The 16,317-nt window shown below is 38.2% G+C and overlaps 2 protein-coding genes across 6 annotated transcripts in view; both read left to right on the top strand.

The window, feature by feature from the left end:
* LOC132132113 (SH2 domain-containing protein 3C-like) overlaps positions 1-4,751 on the top strand; it is a 47,766-nt gene extending 43,015 nt beyond the window's left edge. For all 5 annotated transcript variants that reach the window (XM_059544370.1, XM_059544369.1, XM_059544372.1 and 2 more), the window contains 5 exons: positions 831-946; positions 1,708-1,879; positions 2,077-2,188; positions 3,183-3,389; positions 3,546-4,751. In XM_059544370.1, the coding sequence (XP_059400353.1) occupies positions 831-946; positions 1,708-1,879; positions 2,077-2,188; positions 3,183-3,389; positions 3,546-3,721 (783 nt within the window). In that variant the 3' untranslated portion in view covers positions 3,722-4,751. The remainder of the gene's footprint in view (positions 1-830; positions 947-1,707; positions 1,880-2,076; positions 2,189-3,182; positions 3,390-3,545) is intronic.
* A 5,493-nt stretch (positions 4,752-10,244) lies between these two features.
* LOC132132333 (ubiquitin-related modifier 1-like) overlaps positions 10,245-16,317 on the top strand; it is a 7,963-nt gene continuing 1,890 nt past the window's right edge. The window contains exons 1-2 of the mRNA XM_059544713.1: positions 10,245-10,359; positions 12,547-12,617. Of these exons, the coding sequence (XP_059400696.1) occupies positions 10,325-10,359; positions 12,547-12,617 (106 nt within the window). The 5' untranslated portion in view covers positions 10,245-10,324. The remainder of the gene's footprint in view (positions 10,360-12,546; positions 12,618-16,317) is intronic.

Here is a 16,317-nt window from a genome sequence, read left to right as displayed (position 1 = left end):
GTTGTGAATCCGGCCTTGGATCCCATTTGTCTGACCTGCCCTTACAGGGTCAGTGCAAGGTTGCATCAAGCTACCACCACCACACTTCTTCTTTCCCACGTGAATGTGAAATCCCCTCAAAGTTGTTGTTTTTTCCCAGCCACACCCACACTTCCTTGGGATTTTCTCTTTTGCCGATATCCTTGTGTCCGTTACCGTGTGATCCGTCCTTGATGGCCCTTCTTTCAACCCGCCTCTCGGAGGGCCTTCGGGTTGTTTTCTTTGTTTCTTCCTTGTAGTAAGTGTGTAAGTCAATGGCTACCATCAACTGTTTTGTTACCAATATTCTTCACAATATCTTCCTTTGTGTTTAACACAAGCAATAAATGTTTGGGACAACTTCAGGGTGAGTAAATAATATGCTTTTCGATACCTGACTGATATCGCAAATTATTGTTTATTATTAAATAAATTATTCTTAGATGACCCAGGACAACATTACCAGTTCCCATACACATTTACATTCCCAAACACTCCCAAAGAAGTACACAAACAGTAAAAATGCCCGGTAAAGCCCACGGCAGACAGACAGAATGACATCTGATTGGTTACGACATCACGTAAGGCACATGTGAAGCTGACTGATATCAGACATTCATCAGTGTTGTCTTCCATTAACATCTACACCTTTAGGGTTAATAAACTCTCTCCACACTGCTGTTTACCACATTCATCATGTGATGAGTTCAAGGGTAATTAACTGTCTTCTGTTCTGACTGTGAATATGTTAGGATGGAAATAAAGGGGCGGGGCTGAATATAATGCTCTTATATCTGTGTGGCCATCTGCAGGTTGCTAGGATACTGGGCGTTACCAAGGAGATGCAGAGGATGATGGGAGTGAGCTCGGGGCTGGAGCTGCTGACTCTTCCACATGGACACCAGCTGAGACTGGATCTGCTGGAGAGGTGAGGAAACACTTACACTCATACACACACATATCATAATCAGGACACAGCTGTTCTGAAGTGAAGGGAGTAACACAGACATCAACAGCCAATGAAGTCCAGTCAACTCTGTTCCAACCAGCACAACTATGCCTTTCAACGCATTCACAGAATTACAGATAATGGAAACAATTCAGAAGAAAACCATACAAGAAAATATATACAAATTTATATATCATATATAATTGAATACTGATGTTGTTATGCTATTTAGTGTTTTTTTTTGTTGATTAAAGTATAGCAAGAACACAAACCAAGTTTGGGGTCAGTAATATGTTTTTTCTTTGAAATAGGAAATATGAAATGAATACTTTAATTAAGCAAGGATGCAATAAATATATTAACAGTGTCAGTGAAGACATTTATAATTGTCCAAACACATTTACCGCAAACATATTAAGCAGCTCAAATGTTTTCATTGATAATAATAATATTTTTATGTTTCTTGAGCAGTAAAAAAAAGACTGGAGTCATGATGCTGAAAATACAGCTTTACATCACAGAAATAAATTACATGTTAAAATAAATTAAAATATGAAACAGTGTTATTATGTTAATAATATTTTGCAATATTACTGTTTTTTGATATACAACTGTTCAAGTTGAAAATGAACACAGCAGTACTCATTTAAATCTAAAAACATACACGTATAAAACAAGCCATCATACGTTTTACAGAGATACAGCTAGCAGTATTGATAAAACTGTGTCTTGTTCAACAGGTTTTACACCATGTCTATAATGATGGCGGTGGATTTGTTGGGTTGCACGGGCAGCACCGAGGAGAGAGCCGCCCTCCTGCATAAAACCATCCAGCTGGCTGCTGAGCTCAAGAGCAACATGGGCAACATGTACGGCTTCGCTGCGGTCATGAGAGCGCTGGAGCTGCCGCAGGTGACAAAAACACACCTGTCCTCTCCAACCACAAGTGCCAACGTTCAATAGCAAGTTTAAAAACAACAGTAATGCATAATTTGTATATCAGAACAGTATTATTTAGATGTATTATTTGTCGTCCGTAACTCACACTGATCATTTTCCAGATATATTACAGTTATTTTATACTGTATGTTCTGTGATGTTTGGTGTAGATCTCACGGCTGGAGCAGACGTGGATAACACTGCGACAGAGACACACAGAAGGCGCCATCCTCTATGAGAAGAAACTTAAGCCATTCCTGAAGGCCATGAATGATGGGAAAGGTAGAACAGGGTGTCTTAAACAATCCTCTTTAATGACAGAATCCTAGAGAACCTTTAATATTAGTGACTTTAGCAACTCCAAGGGAACTTGTAAAGAATCACATGGACAATATAGTGTTATTCTTAATAGTGGTTGACCGATACATGTATACAAATGCCAATTTTGGGCATGTTTGAATTATCAGTATTTGCCGATAATCGGTATAGTGTCAGAAGCAGCTTTTTATTTGACAGCAGTGGGACTTTTATTTTGATAGAGATAAGAACCCAGCCAACACCTGTGTGCACACACTATGCTGCGTTATATCCATTTTGCCATTATGTCATATTCATGTCGTATGTTATTGTCTTCTGTATGTAAAATAAGAAAATATGATTCCCAGTGCACTCAAACTACTACAATAGGATTACAGAATCAAAAGGTGGATAAAGCATAAATCTTTTTCTTTTTTACAGATTTTTAGTTATATTTTTTTTAAATAAAATTAAATCAATATAATTACAGCAATTCTGCATGTTATTTAAATTAAATTGTGTAATATAATGTATTGTATATATATTTTTTTATATATGCTTTTTACACCTTGCTCTCTAAGACCATGAAAAAATAAAATTTAAAAAATATCGGTAAACCACTAATTCTTAATATTAATGGACATAATATTCATTACAATTACTATCGATGTCATTCACAAGATTAATTGTTTTATTTATTAGCTTTACTGTATTTGAATTCATGTTCTTGTGAATTATTTTCCTCTGATAATATTTTTAAATAAATATAATTGATAATAAAAAAATAAATATAATGAATGTAATAAAAGATCAAAGAATATTTGGATTTTACTCATTTATTATTTGTCTTTTATATTTTACTCCTCAATCTTTTATTTAATTTGGCACTGGCTATTGTATAAATCACAAGGCCCCCAGTAGTTGCAACTGTTTTTAAAGTTTATTTATTTATAACTGTATTTGTTTCTGAATCTTCCAGAGACCTGTGTGCTCTCGAACACCTCTTTCCCTCACGTGGTGCCGGTGTTGTCGCTGCTGGAGCGCGGTGTGGCGTCCGGAGAGGCGCTGGAGTCCTGGGAGAGCGTGGAGTCAGGAGTGGACGTGGTCATGAGTCACCTGGAAGCAGCACGAACCATTGCTCACCACGGAGGACTGTATCGCACCAACACCGAGAGCAAACTACAGGGTAAACTATCAACCTGTGTTACAACTCCGATATAAAATCCAAGCATTTAGCCATTTATTAGACACAATTACTAATGTTAGCCTAAAAAGCATGCATGGATGTACACTTTGAAGATATATACAATATAACATTCAGGCTTTCTCCGTCTCCACACAGATTTCCAGGAGCGGAAGGAGGTGCTGGAAATCTTCTGTACTGAGTTTCAGATGAGGGTTTTATGGGGCAGTCGTGGCTCTGAAGGAAACCAGGCCGAGCGCTATGAGAAGTTTGACAAGGTCCTCACCGCTCTGTCCCACAAGCTTGAACCTCCTGTACGACACAGTGAATTATAGCACCCCCGCACCCACACATGGTATGATCCCTGACCTTCCTGTCACTTATACTCCTGGACCAGACCATGCTTTTTTGGGGGGAGACTGAGAATATATCAATGAGCAACTCACTCTGCAAAACGGTGACAAGCTTTATGCGAGCATGATGGTGCCTCCTGAAGAACGCAGATTGCTGCAGTGGAATGAAATAAAAATCTAAAGCCAAAATCTCTTCTTCAGTGGTGATCAAGGGAACTTCGTTCTCAAAAAGAGAGAATGTGATGAAGTGTAAGTCGACTTTGACCCAAATGGGTCTGAATCCTGTTTTATGTGAATCCATGATTTAGTTTCCATCAGCTTTCATGTCGATAAAAAGCAAAGATGTCTTGCAGAAATGACGTGTCTCTGTACTGGAGAGTCATGATTTATTGCTGGAAAAGACTGAACACACACTCACTTTTCAGATGTCTGAATGTAAATTGCCAAATCATGAATTCAAACAGATGTCTGCTGGATAAAGAGTCTTATTTTTATGCTGGTTTTTTACGGTCACTTTTTTTTTCGCTATTGTCATTGCTTTAGTGATAGAAAGTGAGAAAGTGAGGAATTGGGCCTTCATTTTTAATGAGTGTCTAACAGATGCTCACATTCACACTCTCTCCAGGTCTGACAGCATCGCTCCTCAGAGCGCTTTGGTGTCTGTGTGTGTTGGAGATGACATACTGTTTACTTTCCTTTCTTTTTCTCATTCTGGGTTTTTTATTTTTTGTCTAAAGGGGTCATATCATGAGGAATGAAATTTCCTTATTTGTAAATACAGAGTTCATTATAACTATCAGAATAAAAAAATTCAGTGCAAAAAAAAAAAAAAAGTATTTATTTAAACTAAATTTTGGCATCTGAAACTCAAGGTTATTAGCATATGGCCACCCACTTTACCCATTAACATCACATATCGGGTGTGCATTCATCCTGTTAACACCAGAAGAGCTAATGATAAGAGTAAAAAAGTGAAACTAGTTAAAACCAACCACTTAATGTGCTGTTTTTGGCTGTGTGAAGCACCTACAGCTCTGCAGATCCTTCTAAAGGATCCCAGTGCTGGAAACAAGCAACCCCACAGCTCATGTGTTTCTCATTTCATATAAGAAGAAGGGCATTTGCATAAAGTCTTAAAGGCACAGCGGCACAATAACAGCCTATTTAATTCCAACATCAAAAAAAAGAGGGTGGAAATGAACATGAAAAACTAAATCATTACAGAGAAAAATCATGATATGACCGCTTTAATATCTTTCATGACAAGAGGCCATGCTAGTCAGTATGGCCATGGCAATGAGCTTTAGCTGTCTTTTAGATACATAAGGTATATTCTCAATGAGACTGGATCACAATGAATGTCAGTTTGTATTAAGTTATTTAAGAGACCGATATAACCAAACTTTACAGATCAAGTCCGTGTCCAGATCATCTATTGCAAGTCAACAAAGACATTTGATTTTTCATTCAAACATTGAAAAGTAATGTTATGGCAATAATTCACAAACTAATATATGGAGGATCATTGTGTTAGTTGTTTATGCTAATGCATATTGATCATATTTAAGATTAGGAGTTTTACTAAAACTGCCTATTTTGATGCATAAATCATCCATTTATCCAAAAGATATGAATTATACCTCATATTGCACAAATCTGTTAAGGAAAGAGATGACATCCTGGTACCATTCACATTTTCATCAGGTTCCTGCAAAAAAAAAAAAAAAAAAAAAAGTTTGAAAGATTTCAGCTAATAAAAGCAACATTTTCATTCAATTCAAAAACACCTATTAATAGAATACTGTTTTCATATTCTGGTAGATTCAGCCAAACAAAACCCAAAGTCACATACATATACCTCTATCAACAGTGTAAATGTTCTACCCTTATTTCTGGGTGCCATAAACAGAAAAGGTTGTAGGTATCTGGTTCTAACGCGATCTAGTGTGTATCATATACAGGCTGCTATACTTCACACCCAGTCTATAAATGCACATTTCCAGGGAATTTTCTGAAGGTATTTTTTCAGGTAATTTAATAAAGGCAAATCTGAAAGTAGATTATGCTGTCTGTCACGGATGGGGAGCATTATGGGATGAAAAGTGGATCATATGCAATTTCACTTTTAGCCAGCAGAGAGCTCTGTTTAGTAAGCTAAAAATAATAATAAATGGAAGCAAGTTTTGAACCTTTTGAACTTTTTTTAATAAGGCCTGCTGGTCTAGGACTGTAACTTGTGTTCGGTTTCTCTACTGTAAAGGTAAATGTGTGACTATTTCGTTTTGTAAATAGTTACCCCTAAACGGTTGATGATATACGAGGTGGACAAGGTCACGTGATTGCATCCTTTTATTATGTGCTGTACATACTGGTATGTCATATGTTTTGCACTTTTTTCAGAAAATAAAATACAGTAAGCTTGTGTTTTTGTGCTTTTGATTGTTTGTTTGTTTGTTTTGTTTTGTTTTTCCCCTAAATATTAGGTTAGTTATAATCATTTTTGATTTTAACCTATTGCCTTTTGTTTCTGTCTGCAAAAAATCAGATGCCTACAATTTGCATGCTATTATTTTCACCGGTCTGTTGATTCATTAAGTTCAAGTCAGCGGGTACCAGGACTTTGAGAGTCAAAAAACCCCCACAAAATTCATACCCATGACTCCTGATGATATGTTGAGGTGTTATGAATGCGAAATGACAAGTCTGTAAAAGAAACTGAGCATTATTTACATGATTATTCCTTGAAAGTCTATTACATCCTGACTTTAGATAAATGTCTTTACAGTATTAAGGTGACATTACTTGTCTCAGGTTAAAGCCCGTCTGTTTCTTAATTTGTAGTCTTAAATACAAACAGATCATCTTTATATATTCACTTTTATAAACACTTTTTTCTCAAGAAATAGAGTGGATGTTATTTTTTGAACAATTGCCATTAAAATAACAGAGATTCCCTATGATTTTACATGAGCATAGCTATTTCAAAATAAAGGTCAGAGCTCGTTCTCTAACTCTGATGAGTACTCTTGCTGCATACTAATAAATTGCAGTTATTCTGTTAAATATATTGGTAAAGTGAATAAACCAGTCACCAAATATGAAAAGTAGAGTCTTTAAGCTTTCAAATTATATATATATATATATATATATATATATAGTGATCAGAAATATGTGGGCTTCTGCTTGTCCACTCGCCTTTTGAGGACTGACCACAGGTTCTCTATGGGATTGAGATCTGGGAGTTGCCTGGCCACGGATTCAACATTTCAATGTAATGGTCTTCGAGCCTCTTCTTTATCACTCTTGCTTTGTGACATGCTACTCCATCATGCTGGAAAATGCACAGATTGTTGGAAGAAGTATTAAGCTTAAGCAGCACACTTTCCAAAAAAAAAAAAAGGTCACTTCTAAAACTTTTGGCCGTGACTGTAGGCCTATATATAGTTTGTCAAGATTACTTTAGATTTAGAGAATTTAGATATTACTGTTGTAAACATGTAATAACAAGTGGGCTCACCGATGGACCAGTGACATTTAATAGGTCAAACAATAATATATATTTTAATCATATATATATATATATATGAAAGTAAATAATATATATATTTTTTTTTTTTTAGATATGGTTGTATTCTTCCTGGTGTTGGATCATAAACTGAACCGAGTTTAAACAGTGTAGCTCTAGAAAATGACCACAAGGTGGCAGCAGCGTCGAGCTCCAGCGACACGTAGTGCAGTGACGTCAGCATTCTCAACTCACTGCACTTGACCCTTCTCAATACAACACTTCACTGTGTGTTTGCTGTAGACACACGTTTAGTAGTGTAATCACTAACTATAAACTATTCAAGGTTGATTATCTTGGTGAATTTCTATAATTTTGCCAAACCTAACCTTTTGAATGAATTTTCATTCATAAAACTTGCATATTCTTCAAAGTTAATCAACGTGCAAAGATTGCTTTATCCTTTTGTGTGTGTGTGTGTGTGTGTGTGTGTGTGTGTGTGTGTGTGTGTGTGTGTGTATTTGTGTGTGTGTATTTGTGTGTGTGTGTGTGAGTGTGAGGGTGCAGTTGTGAATGCACTGCGACAGAGCATGCGTGCTGGCTTTGAGTTGTGTGCGCGTCAGGCTAAAGTGACTTCACCAAGACAAGATGGTGGTTATGGAGGGGGCTGCAGCAAAGCCATGATGCAATCTCTCATTGTGTGTGTGTGTGATGTCCCCCGCACAGCTGTGTCAGTCAGAGAAAGGTCCACCAGGCACTGCTGGCAAAGCGGGCACACTGACAGAGACCCCAGGACATCAATGCCCACTCAGCACACAAAGACACGCCGAGCTGCCCGTCACACTCCACTGTGCTCAAAATATTGGAGAAATGCAGATGAAAATCTTTTACTGAAGACTGCTGTGGTCGGTGAACTCAAACGACGAGTCACACAATAGCACACACACACAGTCTACTCTGAAAGAGAACAGCACTTTATCAAAGCTGGAATATGGGATATTAGGCTATATAATATATTAAGAGTAAATTTGTTTGGAGGTTTTGTAAAACTTAAAAAGATTTCTTATTAGATTTCACTTCCACAAGACTGAAACCGGAGCTAAAATATATGATTTATTTTGGTAACTGAGAAAAGTTGATCACCGTAACTTGGGAATGCTGTATTTTTTTATTATTAAATATGAATACAAATACATATTTTATTTAAAAGTATCAAAGCTAGAATATGAAATGTTATACAATATATTAAGAGCAAATTTGTGTGGTGTTTTTGTAAACATTAATAAGATTTGTTATGAGATTTCATGTGCACATGACTGAAACTGGTGCAAAAATATATCATTTATTTTTGTAACTAAAAATTTACCCGGGGATACTGAGTTTGATATGTTTCATGTATTTTTTTATTAAATATTGACACAACAGGGTTCTGGGGCTGATATTAAAGCTCTGAAATGCCTCAAATTGTGCTAAAGCAGCTTATTTTGGCATCTTATTTTGGTCACACGTAATGCTTGGTGTCATCACGTATGTTCAAATATCTTTCTCTCTTTCTCTTTCTTTGGAAGCTGATTTATTTACAGGCGGATCCGCTGGTGACAGCGTAGGAACAACTTGTCATGCCCTGAACAGCTAAGCACATGTAAAGTGACTGGATTACATGTCTTGGTGCTTTAACACTTTGTCATCTAAATGTAGAGCTCATCCACACACACACACACACACACACACATACACACACAGCACTGAACTCATATTACTGTCAGTTGTGTACAACCTGCAAAGTTAACGACTTTGCTTTCAAAGAAAATACAACAGAAGCCAATAAAATTATATGCATTGCATCCGTTTAGTTAATCATGGCTATATGTAAAAAAAAATTTTAAAAAAAAGGGAAAAAAAGTAGTTTCAGTGTGCACATACCACAGTGATAGTCCAAATTCATTGTGATAATTTTATTTTTGGACGTCAGTCGGGAGTGTCCCCTCATGTGTCTCTCTGTGGCCCCAGGGCCCCCCTTACCCCTTGGACTCCATATTAACACATGAATGGCCGGCTGCAAAGGGCCAGTTCAGCCTCTCACGCCAACAGAAGGCAGGAGATTTGCAATTCAATCTGCTCCTGGTCAGGACAGACCTGTCTCCAGTGTGACAGAGGACAAGGGGGTGGGGACCAGCACACATCACAGCACTGCGCCTCACACACTGAAATATTAGACATTATGGGAACATTTAAATAACAGTAAAAAGAATCATTCTAAACGGCAATATAATAGCTGGACTAGCAGGCTTTGTTACACTATATCAGGAAAACTAACTAAATATATATATATATATATATATATGTGTGTGTGTGTGTGTGTGTGTGTGTGTGTGTGTGTGTGTGTGTGTGTGTGTGTACACACCTATTTAATTATATTTTAGAAACAAATTTGTACCCAAAGATTGGCTAAACCTGACGAAATCTCCAAAGACCTCCCTTTGAGAACGTCCTCGTTTGTAAAACTGGTATAAAAAATTAAGTAAACAAAGTTTGTTATTTATTTAATTTTTTCCTTAATTGTATGCAATGCAGAAAATGTCCTGTAAGGTGTAGGTTTAGGTGTAGTGTTGGTGTAGGGCAATATAATGTAAAGTAGCCTATAAAAACCATTATACATATAGAATGTCTCCATTTAGAGACAAAAATATTTTAGATTATTCTTGGATGGTAAATTTTCAATCAAAACATCTTTTAGTTAGTTATAATGTATAATAGAGCAAATACACAAGGGAAAACCAGAAGCTGGTTTTAGTCGACAAACAGAAACGCCCTCTACAGTTATTTTTTTTTTTTTTTTTTTTTTTTTTTTTTATTATTATTATTATTATATTAGTTTAACGTGCTGGTATATTTAGTTTGGGAATAGTTAGTAACTCCCGTGCCTACTTCAGTCCAGTGGTGGCGGTAATGCACAAGAAATAGTTGCAAACCGCCAATCAAAAAGAAGAAGAAGAAGAAGCCCTCTACAGTAAAATGGTCCTCAGAGGAAGATGTCATTTCCGGTGAAGCTGCGTGATTATTTCCGGTTTTAGAGCAACATGGCAGCGCCCTTAGGTCTGCACCTGGAGTTCGGGTTTGTATATATCTCTTTTCATGATTCATCGCATTTGCCTTGTATTCCACCGATTACATTAATACCAGAAACTGAATGAAGAGCTTTCAAACCAACTCGACTGAATCTTTATCAAGGGCACTCGGTTGATAAAGACTTGTTTTTCAGCGGTTTAGCGGCAGTAAAGACAATGAAATTAAAAAGTAAAAATTAACATATTTATCGATGTAGACATGCACTCGGTTAGAGAAACGTTAACATTAATAGAAATGAGGTTTGCTCATAAACATGGAAAATGATGACAATGAGAGGGTATTTCAGTGCACTGTATACTGTATGTCAGAATAATACCATGATCATTTATGATAATAGATAATAATAACGTTTCAGCTTATCAGGAGATGTGCACTGCTCATTTTTATTAGTAACACTGTAGAGAGACGACGGGAAATGATGTCATATCAATTTCATCATTAACGAACCAGGCTAACTTTTTTAAAACGAGTTTAATTTGATAAGTTTTCCAGCTGGATTTGAATCATTTAAGCAACACAACTTCACATGTCACATCATTTGTGCTAACCGCTTGATCACAGCACAGTTTTCTGGATTTCTGAGGAGAAATATAGGCTATGTTTGGAACAGAATGCATGCATTAAAGTATACACTGAATACTGCCAGAACATGAAACAACAATTCAGATTATCCAACAGTATACTCTTCCACTAATTAAAAGTATGCGATTGTCATCACCTCATTGTGCAGTTCAGCAAATTCTGCTAAGTTATAAACTGCTTGTGTTGCTTTTTTCATTTGTGTTTAAAGGTTTTGACTCAGACATGCAGCAACATTGTCATGTAATTGGTCAGAAAGATGTGATGAGCACAATGTATTGTGGAATACAGTATACCGTTTCCCACATAGTGCCACCTGTTGTTTACGGCACATTTTGACACTTTGTACTTGGCCATCAGGGTATTCCATGCATACAGAAAAGTTGCATAAATAATTATACTACAGAATTAATAAGTGTAGTCAGTAATAAGATTACAGAAGTAATACGTGTAATATGCTGTTCTGAACATAGCCATGGAGCGACAGAGAACGTAGATGGCAGAAAAATTTGGCTTTTGGTCAAAGTCATCACTGCTTTCAAGTCGCAGCAGAGTCCTGTGTGACTGTCTATGGACAGAGGTGGTGTTTGTGAGTGGCCTTTCTGAGGCTGGCACACAGGCTGACTTCTCTCTGTAGCGCTAGATTACGGGCATCTGGCCAGGCCGGGCGATCTGGAGGACAACTGGGCTTTCTCCAGGAGATGTGAGCTCTCTTTATTGGGCCTGCACCTGCTACATGAGTCCTACTCTGACTTCATGTCCCTATCATTTTTTTTTTCTTCTGACATGCACCTTCTCTCGTTCTTGGATGGATCTCTGTTACTTACTGAGTTGCTTTAATTAAATTCTGCTTGATTACTTAAATGTTGCTTGAATGTATATTGTGATTTTGTCTTAGTGATAAATACGTTGGTCCTCACTCGCAAGTTATAATGTAGGTTTTGTACAGTTCTTGTTGAAGAAAGTACAGTGTTGATGACATCTATGCAACCTGGTGCTCTTCAAGAGTGCTATTACATCTTGCTTAAAATCATAAAATAAACTGTTTTTTATTATTATAGAAAGACAAGAAAAAGTTTTCTTGGTGTGCTTTGTCATAGACTGGATGTTAAGCTAATGTGACTCTGGACCACAAGCTGAATAAATAAGCTTTCCATTGGTGTATGGTTTGTCACGATCGGACAATATTCAGCCGAGATAAGACTATTTGAAAATCTGGAATCTAAAGGTTGCAAAAACATCTAAATGCTGAGAAAATCGTTGTTCAAATTAATTCATAACAAAGGATTTTACTAATCAAAAATTAAGTTTTGATATTTAAGGTAGGAAATTTACAAAATATTTTCATGGAACATGATCTTTACTTAATATCCTGATCATTTTGACCCATAAAATGTTTTTGTTTTTTGGCTATTGCAAAAAATATACCCCATCGACTTGCTCCAGGGTCACAAATTAAACACTGCATGGTGGATACTGCTAAATGATTTTAGAAACAGGAGAACATTCACTGAACATTATTGTTGTTGAAGGTCTACATGTAAAAGGCAATAACGTTTAACATTATGTGCACTGTATATTTTCCCTGTTTTAGAGGAGGAGCTGAACTTCTCTTTGATGGGGTCAAGAATCATCATGTGACCCTCCCTGGCCAATCAGATCCCTGTGAGTATTTAATATATATATATATATCTTCTAGGGGTGTAATGGTACGCAAAAATCACGGTTCGGTAAGTACCTCGGTTTTAAAGTCACAGTTCGGTTCATTTTCGGTACAGTAAGGGAAAGAAATGCAATCATTAAACTGCAGGTTGTTCATTACTATAAACTTTTTTTTAAATTTGTTTACAGTTTTTTTTAAATACTTTTTAATAAAATATATATAAATTAAAAAAGAATAAGAAATAAAATACTGCTGCAAAGTTCTCCACTAAATAAAATACTCTCAGTCTCAAACCAATATCATATAATAAAATATAATGAAAAATATAAATAAATAACTATGATTACAGTGCAGCATTACCAATCCCAGCTTGTAGGCCTGCTCATATTTAAAAAATATATATATAAAACTTTTCCAAAGTGTAAAGTTGCAGCATCAGCAGTTTCAGTTTTTAGACCTGCTCAGATTTCGTTATTGCGTTGGACCGATCGGAATTAAGAGCAAAGGTCTGTTTAAATGCCGACGGGAGCTGCGTTTGAATTACAATTGTTTTTTTCCTAGTTGTAGTGATGTTCACACTCGCGTGATGCCTTTTGAAAACCTTAGGCCAGTGACACACTGGCATATTGCACCTGTCAAACATAGTCTATTTTGCCGTCAATACTGTTTACGGTGTCCTTTATCAGTAGGCTTTATATTTATGCTCAACATGAAGTATAGATATTGTTGTCGTGAAGACAAGATCCTGGTCTGTCGGCGGTCTCCCTCTATGTCACCTACAGTAGCAGCAGCGTGCCAGCGCCGCGTCAGGCATGATTATGGTGTGTAAAGACACAGAAAACACGAGGCAGCCATCACGAAACTGACACGCAGCAGAAACGCCACGCTCATGCCACGCAGCCAGTGTGTCACCGGCCTTAGAATCAGCTGCAGGGCGGGATTTGCGCTGAACGCGGAGACTTCTGCCACTTAATATGTTCGTTTGGAAACACGAAAATGTATATATTCCGCACACAAAATATTGCATTCGGTCATTCGGTACACACGTGCACCGTACCAAAAGCCCTGTACCGAAACGGTCCGGTACGAATACACGTACCGTTACACCCCTAATATCTTCTCATGTGTTCATTCTGTTGAGTTTGCTAATGTAACTACTACTATTGATCATAATTATAACAAACACATTTATCACATTTATATTAGACTTTTCATGTTTTTACACAGTTGTTTTTTACATTGACCATGAAATATTCTATTATTAAGCTTATAATGCACAGATGTTCTTATTGTTTGGTTAATACCACAATAATTAAGTTGGGAAATACTGAGACTTCAAATGTTTAGCTCTTTTTCTATACCAAGCCAGTGCTTTACCTTTCCCAGCACTGATGACTTAATTAGCTCCAAACATCTTCACCCTTTCTCTCCCAGTAGATATTCGGAAGTAGGATTCATTTATTGGCCTTATGCCCTACTGGAACTAAAGGATCTCTTTTTTTCTCTGGTACTCAATAGAACAAAGTCACACAAATCATACCAAATTATGTGCCTCTTTCTCCACATCTCTTTTTTTTCTGCCTTCCCTCTGCATGATGCCCTTTTCCCATTTGCCTTCTTTCCTCCCCTGACCTCTCAGAGCCCTGGTTCACACGCTTCCCTGGACACCTTTTCTTCTAGCCAGTCCTGCTTTCACCCTGACATCGGGCCAATGGCGAACCAGTGCCGGCCTGCCATCACGAATCAAGTTTTTTTTTCCCATCCACCCCTCCCTCAGCAACAATGGAGCTGAGCCCCTTCTCCATACATCCCACCTCCCCCTCAACCACCAACATCTGTGAGCCTCCCTGCGCCCAGCCATTCTTCCCCTAACTGCTCCATTATTGGGCCCCTTTCACTTGTAAATGCAGCCAGTGATACTGTTGATGGATCTTTTATGCCTAGTGCTGGGGTCACAGGAAAGGTATAGAGAATAGAGGGCCAGTAAAGGAGGGAGTGACAATTGTTACAAAGCACTAAGTCCTTTTTTGTGCAGTCATTTTTTGGGATGCCTGACAGAACAAATGCCTTTCTCCTCCAAACACCTCACATTCCTTCAGCTTCCTGGTGGGACATTTGGCTAAAAGTGGTGGGATGTTTAGTTGTGGGGGGAGCACTTGTATTGCCCCCTGTATTTAAACACAGAGTGGGCAACATGTTCTCTGCCATCACTGGATTGGAAAGCAAGTCATTTGAGAGTCATTAGTGCAACAGATGGATTAGGGAAGCAAGACCTTATACCCCATGAACATGCTCAGAAGTGCTTGGAAGAATTGTAGATGGCATTTTTGATCAGTAGATGATGGCGATATCTAGAGAGCAGGGAGGAGATTCCCAAAATTCAGCTGACTAATCACTGTGTCAGTAGTTAACAGATACAGTATAATCTTTCTTTGAGATTACCATGTGGGTCAGTTTCCACACAGATTTGGTTACTGGGTTATAGAACCTTTATTTTTTTCAGACATAGTCCTGCAAGGTCAACTTGGTAACTCAAGGATGACCTAGTTGTTTACTGGGAGAATCTTTTTGGCACATATGTTCTGAAATTTCTTTGCTAGCCTAGTAGTGGTGCTCTGTATTTATAGCCAGTCACTTTTCCTGCCTGTACAGTGGCCTTAGTCTGTCACTTGGGGTCTGAGATGTATTGAACAGGAACAGAACTTTTGGCCAAGTATTTTAATATTTTTGCATCCCTTTCCCAGTTCTGAGGTTGGGAAAATTTGGATATGCTTGTACTTCGGTGGCCTTGCCAAACAAGAGAAGGGTCAAGCTCTGTGGCACCAGAGTATCCATGACAACCTGTCCACAAAAGTGGACGGTGGGAGGGAATGTGGCCACTGAGACCTCGCAGGGGCCTGGGGGATGACCTCAGAGCGCTTTTGAAGCCCATGGTCCGTATGCATGTTTGTGGGCATGATTTGAGTATGTCACGGATGGCTGGCTGAGATTGCTAAGGCTGACACTGATGCTCTACACTAATCCCTCCTAAATTTTCTATGCACTGGTCTAGACCCTTCTAAGTGATTGATGAGTAGTGCTGAACGCCCCGCTGCCGGACACACACACATGATCGTCATAGAAACACCAGCCCTTATATTCCAAGCAAGATGAATGGCTTCATTCCCTCCCACCCACAGATACTGACGATAATGATGATAGTCATGCAAAGAGAAAGGAAATGGAGAGAGTTAGCCAGCCACTATGCTACACAGACGCCGCCACCCTCCCACGCAGGCTTTATCCCAGCATGCACCTGTCTGCGGTGATGCATACTCCCCCTCCCATTCGTGTGTTCCTTCGTTTTCCTCCTGCCTTACTACAACCTATCCAGTCCTTTTCGTCTTCCATCCTTTCCTTACCCCTACAGAAAAGAGGGCGAAAGAGATGTGGGGCGTCTTGTTGACTCCTCACTCTTTGCCCCTGACTCACATAAACCATCCTTTGTACGTGAAAACGAAGCAGTAGACGTTCTCTTCGTTTTTTTGAAGTTCCCTCAGTCAATAGACTGATGTGGCTGAAAGTGATCACGTCTGTTTTTTGCCCCTGCTTTTGGTGGCAGTCAATATTCATTGCGGTAGCACTGAGGCAAGCATCACTCTTCTTTATAGGTTCAGGATTGTGGGCTAGCCGAGCTGCAAGGTACAACGATCGTTACACAGC

The sequence above is a fragment of the Carassius carassius genome, chromosome 49 (genome assembly GCF_963082965.1).
Source record: "Carassius carassius chromosome 49, fCarCar2.1, whole genome shotgun sequence".
Classification (NCBI taxonomy): Eukaryota; Metazoa; Chordata; class Actinopteri; order Cypriniformes; family Cyprinidae; genus Carassius; species Carassius carassius.
This window is presented reverse-complemented; position numbering and strand designations above follow the sequence as displayed.